The sequence below is a fragment of the Phascolarctos cinereus genome, unplaced genomic scaffold, assembly GCF_003287225.1.
Source record: "Phascolarctos cinereus isolate Bilbo 61053 unplaced genomic scaffold, phaCin_HiC Scaffold_7;HRSCAF=346, whole genome shotgun sequence".
Classification (NCBI taxonomy): domain Eukaryota; kingdom Metazoa; phylum Chordata; class Mammalia; order Diprotodontia; family Phascolarctidae; genus Phascolarctos; species Phascolarctos cinereus.
This window is the reverse complement of record NW_027556180.1, coordinates 4,048,748-4,067,465: the sequence shown is the minus strand read 5'-3', so window position 1 is coordinate 4,067,465 and position 18,718 is coordinate 4,048,748. Positions and strand designations below refer to the sequence as shown.

Genomic DNA, 18,718 nt, shown 5'->3' with positions numbered 1-18,718 from the left:
AGTTATGGTGGTAAGCTTTTGAGCAAGTCTCAGAAAGTTATTTAAGGGTTTTAATCATTACTTTGATGTATTCATTACACATTTTCTTTTCAAAAACTTTAAAGTTCCTTATAAATTATATTATCTTGGTATGGAAGACCAAGGGCTATGTAAATGCTTTTATACCTGAACGGTTCTTTGGAAAGCTGTGATGTCATTTCAGGTTCTTAGTTGAATTGAAATGATTCTCCTGATTGTTGACTGACACGTTTTGATGGGGGATTAAGTGAACGTTGAGCGCATCGTTTTGCCTTAGTCGAGTTTATAACTGGCGTCACTGGCCCAGGTTTATTTCTGTTACTGTCAACTTTGCTTTTCTCCCGTGTTTCCTTCTAGCTATTAGTTTAATAAGAAAAGAGCATTTCACATGTAGGAGCAAATGGTGTTCTTTTCTGGTTTTTGTTTAATGTCTAATTACTCATTTGAAGTTAAATTTGGTTGTCCTTTTCCCCTACATGTGTTTTGGAATTGACTCAGACTCTGAGAGGGCCTCGTAAAGGCTTTTTCCACCCCATGTCATTAAGCTAGTCAAAATCAAATATCTAGTCATACTAGCTGCCTGTGTATATTGGGGGGAAAAAGGTTTTGTTCAATTTTAAAATATTAAATTCAAAGTAACTTGTATGTGTGTAGACACAACTAAATTTTTTTATTTGATTTTCTTTTTTTTTTTTTTGGTCTGGATCTATGTAAGGAATCCCTGGTGTAGAAACTCCCTCCACTGATTCAGATGATTAATCTGCCTCTAATCACGATGTTACACTTAATTTGCTGAGGGCACTGAGAGGTCAAGTAACCTGCCCTGGTCATAGCATCTGGGCCTGAACCAGGATTCTCCTCTGCCCCTCCCCTTTCTCCCTCTCCCTTCTCCCTTTCTCTCCCTCTCTCCTCCCTCCTTCCCCCTCCCTCTCCCTCCTTCCTCTCCCTTTTCCCTCTCTTTCCCTCTCCCTCTCCTCCCTCTTCACCCCTCCTCCCTCTCTCCCTCCTCTCTCTACCCTCTCTCTTTCCCTCTCCCCTCCCTCCTTCCTCTCTCTTCTCCCTCCCTCTCCCCTCCCTCTTCCCCTTTCCTCCCCCTCTCCCTCCCTCTTTCCCTCTCTACTTCCTCCTTCCTCTCCCTTCTCCCTCTCCTCCCCTCTCCCTTTTCCTTCTCCTCCCTTCTCCCCTCTCTTTCCCTCTCTCCCTCCTCCCTCTCCCCTCCCTCCTTCCTCTCTCTTTTCCCTCTCCTCCCCTTCTTCCCCCCTTCTCCCTCTCTCTTCTCCCTCCTCCCTCTCCTCCCCCTCTTCCCTCTTCCCTCTCTTTTCCTCTCCCTCTCCCTCCCTCCCTTTCCCCTCCCTCTCCCCCCACCCCTTCACTCATGTATCTCTACCTAGCTGGCTATCTCTCAGCTAACTGGTTATTAGCAGAAGCTCCACCAGAATTTTTTTGAACTCCACTTCTATGCAGAAGAAATGATTAAAATCGGAAGAGCAGCTTTGCAAGTTTATTGAGTCAGAACCTGGCAGGGTCCAGCACGTGGGTGTGGAGCCTCGATTCCCCGTGTCTCATGTCATCCATTCTCTGTACAGTGAGTCTGAGGCAGGCCCGGGGCAGAGTTACCTGGGCCGTTTTAGCTCCAGCTTTGGTCCTGGGCCCCCGCAGCCCGAGGTGGTCTGGCTGATCAGGGTGGACTCTGCAGAGACGATAGAAGTTGTCCCGATTGTTGGAGCGTTAGGCACGCGGCAGGCATCGCATTGTCCCTTTTTTATTTCAAGCTAACCCCTTCCATTCATTCATTTCCCTGACGTTACCAAGGGGAAGTGGAGCCTCCATACCAGCGTGGGTCCTGCGTAGGCCCTGGGCGATGCCCATTTTTGCTCGACACTCTCCCTCCGTCCCTGTCTCTCATCTGTCTTTGTTGTGCCTTTGGTTTAACGTTGTTCTCCCCCAATTTTCCCCTTCTCATTGTAAACTCATGGCAGGGCCTGCTTGGTGAGCTCATTATCTTAGAGCAGCAAATCCGCGAACATGAAGAGGAAGCGCGCAGAGCAGCTGGCCAGTATAACACAGGCTATTCCCAGCAGAAGCGCAAGGTGATGGGCTCAGGGGGCTACGTGCTGTCTTCCTACTAATCAGGCATTCTGTAGAGTCCAAGAGCCCCCATCAAGACAAGGGCTTGTTGTCAAAAGAAGAGACCCAGGGATTGAAGCTGGAGGGGACGAGAGACGACCTCAGGAAGCAAGGGACATGATAGCAACGGAACAGGACAGAGTGGTCCTTTGGGTTGGCACTTAGGGAGTTTGAGGCATCCCAGCCTTCAAAAGAAACATGAACGGTCCCTGCTGTCGAGTCACTCCGAGTCCTCCGCTGGGCTGTGGCGCAGTTTCCTCTTTTGTAAAATGGTCATGGTTGTGTCACGTGGGCCTCGTGGCAGGATTCATCCTCTGAGCAGGTGAAGGCCATTGTCCCGGGAGGCACAGGTAGTGGAATGAACTGAGAGCCCAGTTACAGCCAGCTAGGCGAGGGCAGAGACGTCGCAAAGACAGGACGTTTCTTTCGTGAGCTCCTGCATCCAGTTGAATTCATTTCCCCAGGCTCTAGCTTTGGCTGACAAAGCTGTGGCTGATGGCTGTCCCCTTTGTTGTGAAGAAGTGCTTGAGAACCATCCTCTAGTTTGATTTCTCTTGTCAAGGGTCCTGGCTTTTCTCATTTCAAAGGCTGTGGAGTCAGTCCTGGCAGTGCAGGCTCAGTTTGGCTGAACCCTAGACCTGAAATGGAGAAACTTATCCAACGGGCGGGCTATTTCCACATAGCTTGTAGTTTCCACCCAGGTGAAGGCTTTTGCTTTTCCTGTCAAGCCAGAGAAGGGTCTGTTTTAAAGCGATGGCTGCAGGGTCTCCTCTTGTGCCATGGCGGACAATGCTATCCTTTGGGTGACAGGCTCACAGAGTCAGGTAGAGAAAGGGGGGGGCAGGGGTTAGTGGGGGTCTTCCTTAGTGCTTAGCAGCACCTGAGCATCTCTGTGCATGCAGATGACTTCTGCTGCCGTTGTTCCTGAGATTTTTTTTTTTTTATGGGTTAGCCAGTGTTGCCCCTGAATTGAGAGAGGATTCTATTATCCCACTATGAGAAGGGAGGGGAGGGGGTGCTGCGGTGCCATTAGACTTTGGTGATGCGAGGGCTACTGGGAGTAGACCGTTGGCTTTCCTGAAAGGCATCGTTCTCATTTTACACAGCAGCCACGGCCCTGCATGTGCAGAGAACAGATCCAGATCTAGATTTTCGTGGCGCTGCTAACCCGTCCGTGTCTTACTTTGTAGAACTTTAGGATGAGAGTTAATCCTGGCTCAGCCTTTACACAGTGGGAAAGTGTCTCATGTCAAAAGAAATTCCTTCTTTATGTCTGAAGTACATTGTGAAGCAGCCCCTGAGCACTGTCCCTTCGAGGGAAGGGCCTGCTGATGAGTGGCCTGGGACGTTTGTTATTAGCAGCCTGCAGCCGAGGGGCTGGCTTAGGTCCTTTGTGGCTCTGCAGAGCACGCCTTCCCTTTTGGAGAGTTTACTGGAAGCAGCGGATGTGAGGAAAGCACGCCCTCTAGCTCTGAGCCAAAGAGCTAATGGATAGACTGACTTTACAGGTGGGCCTTTCCCTTGGTCTGCATTGGCTACTTCAGGGTCAAGGTTGATTGTTGAAGCTCCAAAGTCAGATTCCTTGTGGGGAAGGGAGCAGTAAGGCTCTGTGTCTTTGAGCACTAGTTTTGTCCGTGATCTCCACAGCCTTGGGATTGTAGGAAGCGTCTGAAACCCAGGCCACTGGTAAGGTAACCCCCTGTTTTATGTACCACATTTTTGTATATATTAACTAAACGGTCAATTGCTCCTTCCCTGATCTCTAAAGATGGCAAATGTGGAAGGAAATCAAATCGCCAGGGAGCTACAGGCAGCTCATTTTCTCAGCAGATTCGGTGCCTGAGGTAGGTCACAAGCCGCTGCAGGTTTTGTGAGCAGCACAGAAAAGGGTCACCCCGACAGCGTCTGCTAGGGCCAGCCAGGATGTGCTTTGGATGGTGCTGGCTTCCCTTGTCCCACCACCTTCGTGGGAGTTCAGTGGGTAGGCACAGAGATCTTGTGGCCCAAACCTTCCATTTTGCAGAAGAGGAAACTGAAGTACCCCTCCCCTTTGTCTGAACAGCCCTCTCATTCGGCATGAGGAGGCTCTTTGTTCACCAGGGTGAGGATCCCTGTTTTACAGAATGAGCTGGGGAGTGACTCGCTCCAACAGGACCGCCTCATGTTGATGCCGCATTTCCCCCTGACCCCAGGAAGGGCTGGTGGGGGCGGCCCAGGGTCGAGGAGGTGTGACTCCCTCAGCGGCCTTGGGGAGCAGAGGGCCTTCCCGCCCTTGGGCTCCTTCACTGCAGAGCTCAGAGTGATCAGGATCACCCCTGGAGCTTGTGCAGAGCACTCAGGATACGGTGGAGCGGTACAGCCTTCTGTACTGAGGCCTGCTGCCAGGAAGTGCGTGGTCAGAGAGGAAAGGCTAATGCAAGCCCTAACTGGCTGCTGTTTATACCACATTGCCTCCCGGGGTTTGGGGGGAGGATAGAATTCCCCGGTGTGGCCATGAGTTTACAAGGCAGTTTTAAAGTTTTGAGACTCCAGTATCCTGGGCATCCAGATGACACGTTAGACATCAGGCATTACTGGATACCTCCTCGACTGACGTGGGGACCGGGACAGGACATCACCTCAGCGTAGGAAGCTCCCACCCATGACAGCCATTCATTCAGCTTCAGTGCCCGTCAATAGGGGTCATTAACCTCAGTTCTTCATACTGGGACTTGTGATAGAAAACCTTTAACCCACTCCGCCCCAGCCTCATTTGGGTTCCCTTTGGGTGGTGGGTCTTCCCTACTCTTCTTTGCGCCCCCTTCCCCAGTCCTTTCCTACATCCTGCCCATCCTGTGTACACAGACCTCATGCCACTAGCACACCTTTGGACGGGGGGAGGAAACCTCAGAACGGTCATTTGTAACATCCTGTACTTTGTGGGCCCAGTCACGACTGGGGTCTCGTAGGCTGTCTGTGACCCATGTAACTGTTAGCAAGAGGAGAAGGGATCTACAGCCGTGCAAGTCCAGCAGCCAGAGGGGTCGCCTGTCCCATTTAAGCCTCAGCAGCACCCCCCCCCCCGGCAGAGTACAGCTAGACGTCTCGCCTTTGGTGTTGGTGACAGGACAGCAGGGAGGGCGGCTGTGGCCAGGGCTCCGAGGGGCTCCACGCTGGAAGCCCGCCGTGGCGGGGAGGTCTTTGACGTCGTCTCTTCGTTCCCAAGCTGCTCGTGCTGTCGTGACCTTTGTTCTGTGAGTTCCAAAGAGCTCTAAGAACAGTTGGAACTAGCACAGAGAACACCTGCACTTGGGCTCTTCGCTTTGGCCTGGCATTCCAGGCCCATTGATCTCGGGGAGGGGCACTCCACAAGGGTCAGAATTTAAAAGCAAGCACCCGCATCTGGCCAGTGCTTTGGAAATCTGGCCCTACTCTGGCCCTGGGGCAGGGGAAGCCCTTCGTGTGCTCCAGAACGGAATGCTCATCCCGTCCCTTCCGGAGGAGAGAACATGGAATGGGCCAGTGGGGGTTTGCCTTCCTGCCCGTGCACGGGGCTGTCTCAGGGTGAACGTGGCTGTTAGCTTTCTGTCCCATTTGAATTCCCTTCCCTTTGGAACAAGCCTAATCTGTATTCCCCGGCTTCCCAGAAGATTCACATGACATTAATGTGATTGTAGGTGTCGGACAAGGAGAAAGTGGAGCAGCTTCAGGAGGAGCTCTTACGTACCCAGGTGAGCTGCTTCCCTCTCACCTGAGCCAGTGTCCTCCTGGGATCCAGCTGGAATCTGGGGGCGGCCAGCTTGGGCCCAGGCCTGCCCCCTCCATGAGGCTTCTGATCTCCAGAAAGCCAGCCAGCAGCTAATGCGAAAGCAAAGGTGTTGGGGAAGAGGGGAGCTAAGGCAGTGAGTCCTCGGGACCTGGCGGGGAGGGAGTCACCGATGACAACATGGCCAAGCAACCCGATGCCTTTAACTCCGGTGGGCAGCTGCACTGGCTTTTCCAGGGAAAGCCGGCTAGAACTTGCTCACAGCATTTCCCTTTGGGAAAGTATTTAATTCTAAGAATTGAATTGCTTTTACACGACAGTTCTACGCAGGAAAAAGCCTCCATCCTGACAAAGCACCCTTTCCTGAAGGTGCCTTGTCTTCTTTTGAATACCTTGAGGCTCGTGGTAGGTGGTCCTGAGCCTGTGACCCTAGGCTTGGCCAACATTTACTGCGCAAGCAGGCAGGAGAGGCCTAGGACCTTCCCACTGCTCACGAGAAGCATGCTGGCTGCCAGCCTGGGGGAGCCTGGGCCCCTCGCAGGGAGTACCAGCCGCTGGGACCCGAAGGGGCTGGCCGGGGCCCTCGAGCCACCTCCAGGGTAGCAGAGCTGTTCTTGTCTGAGCCCCATCCCCCAAGGGGCTGGGGAGAACCTCCCCGGCTAAACCCGAGCCACCAAAGCACAGGTGAGTCCTCCCCCTCGTCAGGGGGGTTTCCTGCGCCAGTTTGTTTTGATGTTAGTGAAGACTTAAACAAAAGAGCAGTGGGAATATTGGGAAGAGGAGCTGGAGAGGAAGGCGGGTTTTTGTGAAAAGTCAGTTACAGAAGCAGTTGCTTTAGGTCTGTGCAGGGACGTCCCCAAAGGCCCCAGGCTTTGCGTGTTTCCCGCCCTGCGGTGGAGCAGAGGGTTGCCAAGGTCCCCTGGTTACAGGCCCCGTCAGCCGCTCCCACGGCAGCTAGCTTGGTAGAAGTGGCAAGGCTTGCTCTCTGCAGCCCATCACCAGATATTTCTGAAGGGCTGCTTTTGTGACGCTCCCTGGGGTGTTATTGGGGGCGGGGGTCCTAGAGACACCACAAAACTTAGAGTTCTCTGTGCAGAATAGGGGCACGTCGCTGCTGCTGGGGATTTCAAAGGTCATTGTGTTCATTCCATGTGGATTTTTTTAATGCAAGAATTTTTTAACTTGGAATGTCACACAAGGGAACGGGTTCTTCTGGACTTGAGATAGCCGTTGTATTTAGGAGAGTTTTCGTCATTTATCTTGAAGTAGGACACTGGGCCAGATAAGGAGGACTTCGTTTTGGGGGCAGGTTGTGCATAGAATTCCTGTTCTTTCGTTTTCATGCTGTTCATCCTCCACACTGATGTGCTTTCTTGCAGTTGAAATATCAGAGAATCTTGGAACGTTTAGAGAAAGAGAACAAAGAACTGAGAAAACTAGTGTTGCAGAAAGACGACAAAGGCATCCATCACAGGCACCTCAAGGTACCCCTGGCCACCTCCTTGTTCTCGGCAGCTTTACCAGGCATGTGGCCGCTCTGCCTGTTGCTTTGAGAACTTACTTCTTGGCGGCTTCGTGGTTGGGGGCAGGCGATCTCTGCGCAGAACATGGTGCTTATGACATGAGTACAGTCTGTGGGTTTCAGTCCTTTGGAGCGTCACACGTCCATGTCACTGGTGGTCTGTGATCATGCTGGGACTGCTGGACATCCTTTGGCCATTTTGTTCTCAGAGTCCATGGCCGTGGTCCAGAGGTTCTTTTCTCTTATGATCCTTCTTGTCTCCCACACTAAAGCCACAACTGGTCACTGGCTCAGTGTCAGGGCAAGGCAGCTGGTGGAAGAGGCCTGAGCTCTGGACCTGGCCCTGGGCATAAAAACAGAAAATCCAGAGGGTCCCTGCTCTCATGAGGCTCCCGTTCTGAGAGGGGGAGGTGATGCTGGGAGGGGGGCCCCCTCACAGGACGGTGCTGGTCGGGGTGCTCCCGTAGCAGGCCCTCGATAGGTGCTTTCTCACACACTCACTTGTCAGGCTCTCTTATAGCCTGCTGCCTTGCTCCCCCCAGCTTTGCAGGGCCTGCTCCTCTTAGAAGCCTTCTTGTCTCCTCCATTGTACCTGGGGCTACAGCAGAGGCAGGGGGCGGCCAGCTGTGACCTGGGCAGGCTCCTCATCCTAGAGGGGGCCCCGGCCTGGAGCAGCTTAGCCTGGTGTCTTTTACCCATGGTCACGCCAGAATCCTGCTGGTTGCTTCTTGCTCATTGTGTTATGAGATGGGAAGCAGCATGTGGCCCGGCTAGTTAGTAACTTCATCCTCACTTACCTCTCTGTTTGTTTCTAAAGAAATCTCTGATCGACATGTATTCTGAAGTGCTGGACGTGCTTTCTGACTATGATGCCAGTTACAACACCCAAGACCACCTGCCCCGGGTGAGTAGAGGCAGAGAGGTTTGGCTTCCTAGCTGAAAAGTTATTGGGCCATTTTAATTACCCAGATTGTTTAATAGAGCTCTTTGTATGATGGCTGAATTAGATACATTTATTGACATTTATTTACTGTGAGGTCTTCCAAATTAGGCTTTTTAATCATCGGATTAACTCAGTAAATGCACGTCGTCTGTTGTGAAATTCCTCTCTCCAGCGAGCCTGTTGGTAAAATGAATTCCTTAGCTAAATTGTCTGTTCCTTTTCAATAGAAAAAGGAGTGTCTGTCTTGAAACAACATTGAAAAACCTCAGAATGCTTTGTTTTGCACCAGCTTGGTGAATTCTTTATACAGTCATTGATCTCTGTGTGCCTCACTTATCTGGAGCACATTTATGGGGTAACTTAGGCAACCAGCATAGATCCCTTAGAGACTCGAGAATCTCTTCTTCTGTCCTTGCTTGAGGCAGCTCTCTCAAGCTTTGTGACTTGATTTCCCAGCTTGTAGTGATCTAGAAGGATTAGGAGGATGGGCAGGGGATGTGGCATAGAATCAGCCCCCTTGATAGCAGCAAAAAGCGATGGTATGTAGTGGACAAGGAGACAGAAAAGCCTTTTTGAATAGCAGTGCTGGGCCCTGTCCCCCTGGAGATGGTGCAACCACCCTCCATTCCCATAGGGCCTGAAAAGGTAGGTTATGCTCACTGACCTCTGTGCATTTCAGTTGTCTTGTAGGAAGATTTATTTCCAAAAATGGTAAATGGAAAGTGTTTCCAAAGCTTACAGAGCTTAGCGTCAGTTACTGGAAAATTCACGTGCATCAGGGCCGCTGTCCCAGGTGATGGTGCAGGAGCGAGGCTCCATCTTATCACATCATCAGTCCTTGGTGGTTCAGACAGCATGCAGGAGCACGTTTGTCACTATGAGCAGACAGATTCCCTGTATTGATGGGGATGGGCCAGCATTGACTTGGTGACTGATGAGGCCGCTTTGAAAAGCATCCCAGATCTTGATTAGAAGTACTTTCAGGTGTCCCTACTCCCACATTCTATTTAAGGAGTGAGTTAAATCTTAATGTAGTGAAGTACAGCCTGATAAAATTAAAAATCCATCCTATTAAGAACAAATTGAATTAAAAGAAGAAAGTTGTTCTAAGTGTTAGTGATTGACTCAACCTATTTTAAGATACCCTTTCCTGAATGCACCAGGATTTCCAGCACCTGTGGTTTGTTACTGCCCTCCGGAGGCAGCTCTGGGTCACCTCACACTGAGGAGGTCCTCCTTGGGAGGGCCTGTGGCCAAACCAGCCTGCTGGTGCTGAGGCTCCACAGACCAATGGGGGCTGGTCCTCAGAGCAGGCAGGCCATCCCTGGCACTGTCCTTGAAGCCCCTCCAGCTGACCGCAGACTGCTCATGCTCCCCCGGGCCACCCGTGCCGCTTCGCCCCCACGAGGCTTCAGCAGAGGACTCGGGCAGAGTTCGTCCCAGTCAGGGCACCCCTTCTTGGAGGCACACACATTGTCAGGGTGTTGATGAGTGAAAATGCAGTCTGTCCCTCCAGCCGTGCTTCAGAATTTGAACACAGACTTCCGAGTGTCTCAGAACACGAAACAGTGTTGTTGGTTGTTTGGTGCCAGGTTGTGGTGGTAGGGGACCAGAGTGCCGGGAAGACCAGTGTCTTAGAGATGATTGCCCAAGCTCGGATATTCCCTCGTGGCTCTGGGGAGATGATGACACGTTCTCCGGTTAAGGTAAGGCTCCGAGATGTCCCTGAGCAGCTGCCTGGTCCCCCGAGGCCTGAGTGTGTTTGGAGATTTTGCTAAAAGTAGAATGGAGAGACCTTTTTAAAAGATTCGGATCTCAAAGAACAATATTTTTGACCTGTTTTCTGTTTGGCAAAGGCTGTACCCACGCAGGGATCTGGAATCTCTGGTTCTCGTGAAGAATTCCTTCACCTTGTCTTGGCACGTTGATCTTTCTGTAACATTCAGATCAGCTTCATTCTTGCAAAGCCAAAGAAATTAGATTTTCAATGTAAAAGACCTGGAGAGCCGTACAAAGTAACATCTGGACAGCTAGAGATGAGTTCAGAAGCATTAGCAGTGCCAGAGCTGACCCTTCTCCCATCTGACCCCCTTTGCAGGTCCTCGTGACCTCTCAGATAAAGCCTTTTCACTGGTCTCCCTGCCTGCCTTCTCTGCCCTCCTCAGACCATGCTCCGTGCTGCTGGCCGAGAGAGAGCACAGCTCTGACCAGCTCGCTGCCAGAGCAGGAAGCTTCAGGGCCTCCCCCACGTCTTTCCAGTTCCCTCCTCTCCCATCCTCTTGACCAGAGTCCTGGAGCCACGCTGGCCTCCCTGCTTGTCCACCACTTAGAACGTTCTGTCTCCTGCCTTTTCCCCTTTGTCCTCCCCACGGCTGCGTCTTGGAGACTCTTGAGCTCCCCTCCAGCATGGCACAGTGTGAGGCCTTTCCCTTACACATCCCCTTATCTTCTTTTTTTTGTTTGTTTGTTTGTTTGTTTTTAGGCAATTGGGGTTAAGTGACTTGCCCAGGGTCACACAGCTAGTAAGTATCAAGTGTTTGGTCTGAGACTGGATTTGAACTCTGGTCCTCCTGACTTCAGAGCCAGTGCTCTATCCACTGCGCCACCTAGCTGCCCCTCCCCTTGTCTTCTTATCCATGGACACATCACATCCTCTGACTAGATGGTCAGCACCTTAGGGGCAGGGCCTGAGTCATCTTTTCTTTGTATCTGTGGTGCCTGGCACAGAGTTGTGAGTGGTTGCTTCATAAATGACCAAGGTCCTTATTGGCCTAAAATGACCGTTAAATGAGCCTGGGAGTCTAGCATGCACTACTCTTGTATCATAGTGTGGTGACACCTCGCATTGTACTGTGGGCGAGAGATGCAGACCTAGGACATACAGATTGAATCAGCTTAGGCTGCTCAGTCCGCCTACCTTGACCTCACCTCCTAGGGAATTGCCTTCAGGCATTGAGGAGGGAAGTGACTGGCCCAGGGTCACACTGCTAGAATATGTCAAGGGCAGAATTAGAACCAAGAGCTTTCTGACTCCCAAGTCAGTCAGTAAGCATTGATTAAGCACCTGCTGTGTGCCAGACACTATGCTAAGCACTGGAGATACAAAGAAAGGCAAAAGACGAGTCTCTGACATCGGGGAGCTCCCCCTCTGATGGGGCAGCAACATGCAAACAGCTGTGTATGAACAGGCCGTGGACAGCCTGGGTTCTCTCAGCATTGTCCTTGTGAAGACGCTCAGTAGGTGCTGAGTTGTTAGTAGGGGCTCCGCCGAGTAGCGTTTGAATTGTAAGTGATCTGAATTTCAATTTTGTCACGATTTCAGGTGACGCTTAGTGAAGGCCCTCACCACGTGGCCCTGTTTAAAGATAGTTCTCGGGAATTTGACCTGACCAAAGAGGAAGATGTAAGTGAGAAAACGAGATATGGGTTGTCTGTGGATTGCCAAAAATCATTGACTTGTAGCAAGCCTGCTTAAAGTCATTCCGTAAAGCATTTACTTGAATGTTAATTATGAGTAAAAAACAAGTCGTGCCATCGGGTGGGATGATGATGTCTGAGACCATGAGATGTGCCTCCACCAGTCAGGGCTGTGTTGCCAAAGTGGAAATTTTCTGACTCGTGTTTGGTTTTGGTAAAACAGCTTGCAGCATTAAGGCGAGAGATAGAGCTCCGAATGAGGAAAAACGTGAAGGAAGGCTGCACTGTGAGCCCTGAGGTGAGGGGAAGGCCAGGCCACCAGCCTGCCAGGGTTCCGGCCTTGTCGTTCCAGAGGAGTCACAGAGGGGCGCTTGTGTTGGGGTCATCTCACCGTTAAACAGCTTTAAAAGGGACGGGATGTAGCCATGTGCTCAGGGATGGTGGGTGGTAGTGTTCATCAGCGTTCCACGACTGAGGAGACTAACTTCATTCTGGTGGTGTTGTGTAGACCATCTCTCTGAATGTCAAAGGGCCTGGACTGCAGAGGATGGTCCTGGTGGACTTACCTGGGGTCATTAATGTGAGTATCCTTTAAGCATGTAGAAGAATTGTTCTGTGTTTCCAGTATGGAAAGCATGAGTCCCCTTTAATTACTATCTCTTCTTCCAGACGGTGACATCGGGTATGGCTCCGGACACAAAAGAGACCATCTTCAGCATCAGCAAAGCCTACATGCAGAATCCCAACGCCATCATCCTCTGTATCCAAGGTACATCGAGAGACTCGGAGAGTCCTTCCCAACTGCTGCCACGGGCATCGTGTGTCCCCTGTGTTGTCTCCCCCAGCCCCTGCCCCAGGTTTCCTTTGAGAGGACAGAACGTGTGGTGGGGAGACAGAATCGCTCGGGCTCTCCCGTGTTCCTTGGGGCAGGCTTGGCTCCCACCCTTTGGGTTGTCTGAGAGTCCCCGGGTGATCTTGCCTGAGAGTAGAGGCTTGACGAAAGGGCTCTGGTGCCCCAGGGTTCTCACGGTCAGACATAAGCCTGCTGTCTTCTGGAAGTAACCAAAAAGATGTTGCTGAGAAGGGCAGGACCCACTTCCCTTTGTGCTGGGATAGACAGGTAGACTTGCAGATCGGTCCTGGTGAACTTGAGAAGGAGAACATCCTTCTGGGAAGGAGCCCTAGAGGCAACGCCCCCTTGCCAAGCCCGTCCTCAGCGCAGGAGCGCTGAAGAAATGCATGGGAAAGCGTCTCTCACCCCCTCCTGAATGCTGAGGATTTTCACTGCAGACTATAGGCTTTTCCCTTGTCTTCATCCCATAAATACAAGCAGACAAAGGCCCCAGAGGGGCGCGTAGGGGCATCGTCCCCAGGAGCCTTGGAGGCTTCACATGGCCCTCGTTCCTTGCAGATGGGTCTGTGGATGCCGAGCGCAGCATTGTCACGGACCTGGTCAGCCAGATGGACCCTCATGGCAGAAGGACGATATTTGTGCTGACCAAAGTCGACCTGGCGGAGAAGAACGTGGCCAGCCCCAGCAGGGTAAGGACTGGCCACGGGCCGCCAGCCTCAGCTGGGCCTGGGGTGGGGGATGGAGGAAGCTGAGGCTTGAAGCATCCCGCCCTTGAGGGAGGGTCACCGGCCCTGGGGATGAGTGAGAGCCGTTGTGTGCTTAGGAGTGCCGGACTTCCCAGTGCCTTGTTCCTTAAATGGAGGATATGGTAGAGCCGGACATGCTTTTACGTCCCTAAGCTCTAGCGTACAGCATTGTGCACAGCCCAGGTAGGTTGCAGGTGTAGGGCGCCTTCCCCCCACCCATCCCCCACCTCTCAAGGTACTACTCTCCAGAAGGACCAAGAACCTGGCCTCAAGGTAGGAAGCATGGGATGTGGTTGGGTCCTCCTTTCATCTCCTTGGAGAGTGTCACCGACGTGGCGTCTCTTGGGACACCTCACCGTCCTGTCCACCGGGGAGAATCTGCCCTCCAGACCATGTCCAGGTCCCCAGGGTGTGGGCACTGATGACCCTGGAGCAGGGGGCCCCTGGATGGTCAGTCACGATGACCTGCATTCCTTTCACAGCATCCCAATGAGAAAAGTGGTTTGTCCCATAGAACTGTCAGTGTTTAGACCCAGCAGTCAGATCCAGGCTTCCACTGGTCCCATGTCAGATGTCCCGGCCGTCCTCCCACTCGGCCTGGTACCAAGACACAGCCTGTTACTCCTGTGTCACAGCTGCGCGCGTCGAGGCTGAATGGACCGCGGCTGTTGTGTTTAGAACTGCAAGGGCTTAAGCAGGCACCGCTCCAAGCCTTTCATCTTACGTGAAAAGAAACTGAGGCCCACAGAGTGGGCGCGACCTGGTTAAAGTGACCCATGTTGTGAACCTAAGGCTTCTTATTCCAAATTCATTCCCCTCCAGTTAGTCAGTCGGAAAGCATTAATTAAGCCCCTCCAATATTAATTAAGCACTCCAGCCCTTGGCCTGCCCTGGCCAGCCATGGCGGGTTAGCGTAGAGCCCGGGTTTTCTGACTCCCTTTCCATTGGACCACAGACTGATTCATAAAATCGTGTTGGTGTCTTTCATTTTTATATCAGCTTCATTTCCCAAACCTTAGAGCAAAAGAATAAACGAGGGAAAAGTTTGGTAAAACCAACTAAGCATCCTCCCAATTCAGCATCACATCTGGGCGTCGCTTCTACGGTGCACCACTGTGCCTCAGCTTGGCATCCAAGAGAAGAAAAGAGACGCGTTTGACTTTGATGCTGTCAGATAAATGATTGACACCCGGGTTTCTCAGGGGCGCTAGCCTGACACCAGAGAATCTTAGCTTGCCAGGCAGAAATTGAGGCCAGAGGAGCTGAGTAAATGTCCAGGTGCCCAGAGCTCGCGGTGGGCACAGATGGAACTGGACAGAACCCACCTGCTCTAGGGGTCCCTGCCACCAGGGCATCAGCTCTCTTGGCGGGTGCCTGGCCCTTCTGGCTGCACACCTCCTGCCCTTTGTTACGTGTGGGCAGCTTTCTGAACTTGTTTTTACCATGTGTTTGTTTCAATAGATTCAGCAGATAATTGAAGGAAAGCTTTTCCCAATGAAAGCTCTGGGTTACTTTGCTGTCGTCACAGGAAAAGGTACGCGCTGATTAACTGATTGGGTTTGCTTTTGACTTTGACTGTTCATTAAAGACTCTGTCCCTGTCCTTTCCCCCCAGGAAACAGCTCTGAAAGTATCGAGGCCATCAGGGATTATGAAGAGGAATTTTTCCAGAATTCAAAACTCTTAAAGTAGGTGTATTACTTGCGCTTTTCAGGAATTTCACAAGGCTTAAATGATTTTTTTTACACATGAGGGTGTTATTTTAAATCTTAGCTTTCTCTAATGTTTTCTAAAACCTCTGGTTTTAACACTGACCCCATGTGGCCAGGTCGGCCTGAGGGAAGAAGCCCTCTGCCCTCCGTTTATGGAAGTGAGTGGCCCAGCTTGTGTGTTAGCAGAGAACCACAGAGAGGATGCAGCCAGGCTAGTGGGTGGGCCTCCCTTCTGTCAGCGCTGCTGCCACACCATCTCTCACCCCCCACCTTGCCCCGCTCACATTGTGGCCGCCCTCCTCGTCAGCCTCATCCCTTCGCTCCTGGATTGTTGCACCGGCCTCAGCTTGGCCTCCTTGCCTCCATCCTCTCCCCATCCTGTCTCGTGACCTAGTCACCTTCCTGCTCAGAGGACTCCTGTGACTGTGGCCTTTAGGATTCCCTTCCTGCCCTCAGTGGGCCTGCTCTCCATGACGCTCCCATGGTCCCCTCTGCCTGGAGCCCTTCCCGTCCCCCACCACCCTCTCCTTATTTGTGTATATGTCATCTCTGCCGATTGGAGTGGAAGCTCCTCAGGGCCAGGCACTGCTTGGCTGTTTGCTGCCTCTGTGTGTCCTGGGCACCCTGTCTAGCATCTGTGCACAGCAGGGGCCGAACAGATGCTTATCGATCGATGAGTTGGTTGGTTAGTCGGTTCACCCTGCTCGTTCACCAGCTGGCGCGTCTTTACATAGACGTGCCGGACAGGGGGTTTGTTCCTCCTTGTTTTGGACTCTTCCTCCCACAGGTTCCTGTTCATCTGTATTATAATTCTTCTGTGTTATCTACATATTCTTGGATGGGTAGCTTGGTGAATATTTGAGTGAATGTGCATGTTTGTATGCGTATGAGACGGAGGGTTGTTGCCACAGCTCCTGGCTTCTGTCCCAGCTTTCCTTGAGCCTTAGCTGAAAATGCTTTTGGATCTGCCTGATTTCATGTGGGCTCATTTCCATCTCCTCTGTGTTCTGTGATTTTCCCACAGGACGAGTATGTTGAAGGCCCATCAGGTGACGACCAGGAACCTCAGCCTTGCGGTGTCCGACTGCTTTTGGAAGATGGTGCGCGAGTCTGTGGAGCAGCAGGCGGACTCTTTCAAAGGTGAGTCAGCTCTAAAAACAAGGTGCCAGCATGCCAGGGGTGTGCTTGTCACGAGCTTCCAAGCACGCTCCTTCCACACTTTTAATAGTGATTGTTAAGCCAGTTTGTGTGTGTGTGTGTGTGTGTGTGCTGGGAGCAGTGTTTAGCCAGGAACAGCCCACACAGGGAGATACGCAGGCTGTATCCTGGGGCAAGAAGTGATCTCCGACCCAGCCCAGAGGGGCCTGACCTTGCGCTGAGGGCAGGAGTAGGAGCCAGCTGGCAGCTCTGTCATCCACAGCCCAGTTCTAGGGCACAGACTGAGGGCAGATGACCAGCACCTAGAGGTGATAGGTCCCAGGCCATGGACTGAGCAAGGAGCCAGGTCAGAGACAAGCAGAGGAGTGCCTCCGCCCTCAGGAGCAGAGCAAAGTCTCAGGTCCAGCCTCCAGGCGAGTCTGGAGCCTGCAGCAGAGGAACTAGATGGTCTCAGGGAGCCTCCTGTTCTGTCCCTCTGAACCATCTGAGCTTCCCAGTTGACTGAGAGGAGCTGAGTTCAGACCCGTGCGTTGGCATTCCAATGGGGGCAAGCCTATGGGCGTGTTGCTCAGACTCACCTGGCTTAGACGCTTGAAGAGTGCAGATGAGGGAAGCAGCAGCCAGACTTTGTCTTCGATCGGGCCACTCTGGGAACGCGGAAAGCTTGCAGGTCCCCAGCCTGAGCTGTGTCTGAGACCCTGGAATGACAGCACTCACCACCCCGTGAAGACAGCAATGGGACCATTCCAAAAGTTCACATCAGAAGTCATCCTAACATCAAGTGTGAAGTCAGAACGTGGACGGGAAGAGTGAGTAACCAAAAATCCCGCTTTAAAAAGCTGCTGTCATGGCAGAGGCACACATGACACAAACCCAGAAGAAGAAAATGGCTCCAGAACAGCTATACGCAGAGCTCCGAACCAAAACACAGCTTGGGCACAGGTTCAGCAGGAATTCCAGGAAGAGATAAAGCAAGAACTTGAAAAGAGAAAAGTTTAAAATGTTTTTATAGTTGAAATGAGAGCACTAGCAGAAAAAATAGAAAAAGAAATAGGAACCATGGAAGAAAGAATTAGAAAGGGAATTAACAGCATGGCACAAGAGGTATAAAACCTTACCTGTGTGGCAAACTTTCTAAAACTTGGAATGTACCAGAGTGACTCTGTGAGACCACAAGAAATATGTATTTTTTTCAGGTCAAAAGACTTGTGGAAAATAGAAGAACATATGAGGTATGTCTTGCTAAAAACAGTTCACCTGGAAAACAGATTAATGAGAGATAATTTAAGAATCATTGAGCTATTTAAATGTTATGACAAAAAAAATCTTAGACTTCATATTTTAAGAAATCATAAAAGATCTGTTAGAACCAAAGGGCCAAGTAGAAGTAAAATCTATTGGTTGCCTTCTGAAAGAAGCCCCCAAATGAAAACTCCCAGAAACATTGTAGTAAAACTTCAGAACTTCCAAGCCAAAGAAAAAGATACTTCAAGCCGCCGGAAAGAAAGAATTCAAGCATGAACAAACAGCAGACAGGATCCCATGTGATTTGTCAGCCTCCATGCTGAAGGAGTGGAGAGCTTGGAAGATGATGTTCCTTTTGGAAGAGAATACGGGTTTGCAGGACAGTCTTCCCAGTCAAGCTGGGTGTACTCCTGTGGGGAGTAAAGTGGACCTTTTGTGAAGTGGAAGCCTGCCAAGTGTTCCTGATGAAAAGATCAGAGCTACCTAGGAGCTCTGAAGTGCAAATACGGGAGTCACAAGAAACAAAAAGGTGAACAGGTACAAGCAGTCATAGAAGGCTGACAAGGTTAAACGTTTATGTTCTAACATGGGGAGATGGACGTGTGTCCCCTCAGAATCCTGTCGTCGGGGGTCATCAATAAGGGTCTGATAAGATGGGGCCTGGGCATGTTCCCTTATGTCGTGTTGACCTTAGAAGAATGAAAAGGAAGAAGAAGAGAGCATTGCAGCCCAGGGAGATCAGGGTGAACAAGTGGAGGTGACCGATAGGAACCGAGAGGAAGGGATGGCAGGGTCGGAGCCCACCTCTCATCTGAATTGGCCAGATCAGGGAAGGAGACTCACGCGGAGCTGTTTACAGAAAGACATTCACTAGACATGGAGGCAGGAGGAAAGGGAAGCAGGGAGGCCACAGATGAGGCGAGGCAATGTTGGACGTGGCCAGTGTGGGGACTTGTGGTACTTGGCCACACACATTGGTGATTCTTTCTTTTTCAGCAAGGTGGGGGCAGGGGCTTCAAATGGATTTAAAGGGCCAGACAGTCTGCACTTGTGAGAAGATTTGGGAATCGGCCTTGGGGGAGGCAGCATCGTCCTTGGGGTTGACCACAGACGGCCTGCTCAGAGTGAGGACAAGATGAGTTTGTGAAGTGGGCCTAGCACAGAGGCACGGCTGGGCTCTGACTGTCGCGACCCACCCGCCCATTCCGGCAGAACAGAAGAGCATACATTTAG

General features: G+C 51.5%; 1 protein-coding gene across 4 annotated transcripts in view; it reads left to right on the top strand.

The window, feature by feature from the left end:
• The window catches only part of OPA1 (OPA1 mitochondrial dynamin like GTPase), a 76,621-nt gene that overhangs the window by 22,351 nt on the left and 35,552 nt on the right, over window positions 1-18,718 (top strand). For 2 of the 4 annotated variants that reach the window (XM_020964816.2, XM_020964815.2), the window contains 13 exons: window positions 1,998-2,108; window positions 5,802-5,855; window positions 7,270-7,374; window positions 8,230-8,316; window positions 9,948-10,061; window positions 11,678-11,758; window positions 11,996-12,070; window positions 12,281-12,352; window positions 12,442-12,541; window positions 13,184-13,314; window positions 14,833-14,905; window positions 14,986-15,058; window positions 16,107-16,222. In XM_020964816.2, coding sequence (XP_020820475.1) covers window positions 1,998-2,108; window positions 5,802-5,855; window positions 7,270-7,374; window positions 8,230-8,316; window positions 9,948-10,061; window positions 11,678-11,758; window positions 11,996-12,070; window positions 12,281-12,352; window positions 12,442-12,541; window positions 13,184-13,314; window positions 14,833-14,905; window positions 14,986-15,058; window positions 16,107-16,222 — 1,192 coding nt within the window. The remainder of the gene's footprint in view (window positions 1-1,997; window positions 2,109-5,801; window positions 5,856-7,269; window positions 7,375-8,229; window positions 8,317-9,947; window positions 10,062-11,677; window positions 11,759-11,995; window positions 12,071-12,280; window positions 12,353-12,441; window positions 12,542-13,183; window positions 13,315-14,832; window positions 14,906-14,985; window positions 15,059-16,106; window positions 16,223-18,718) is intronic. The other 2 variants (XM_020964818.2, XM_020964817.2) reach the window with 1 other exon arrangement.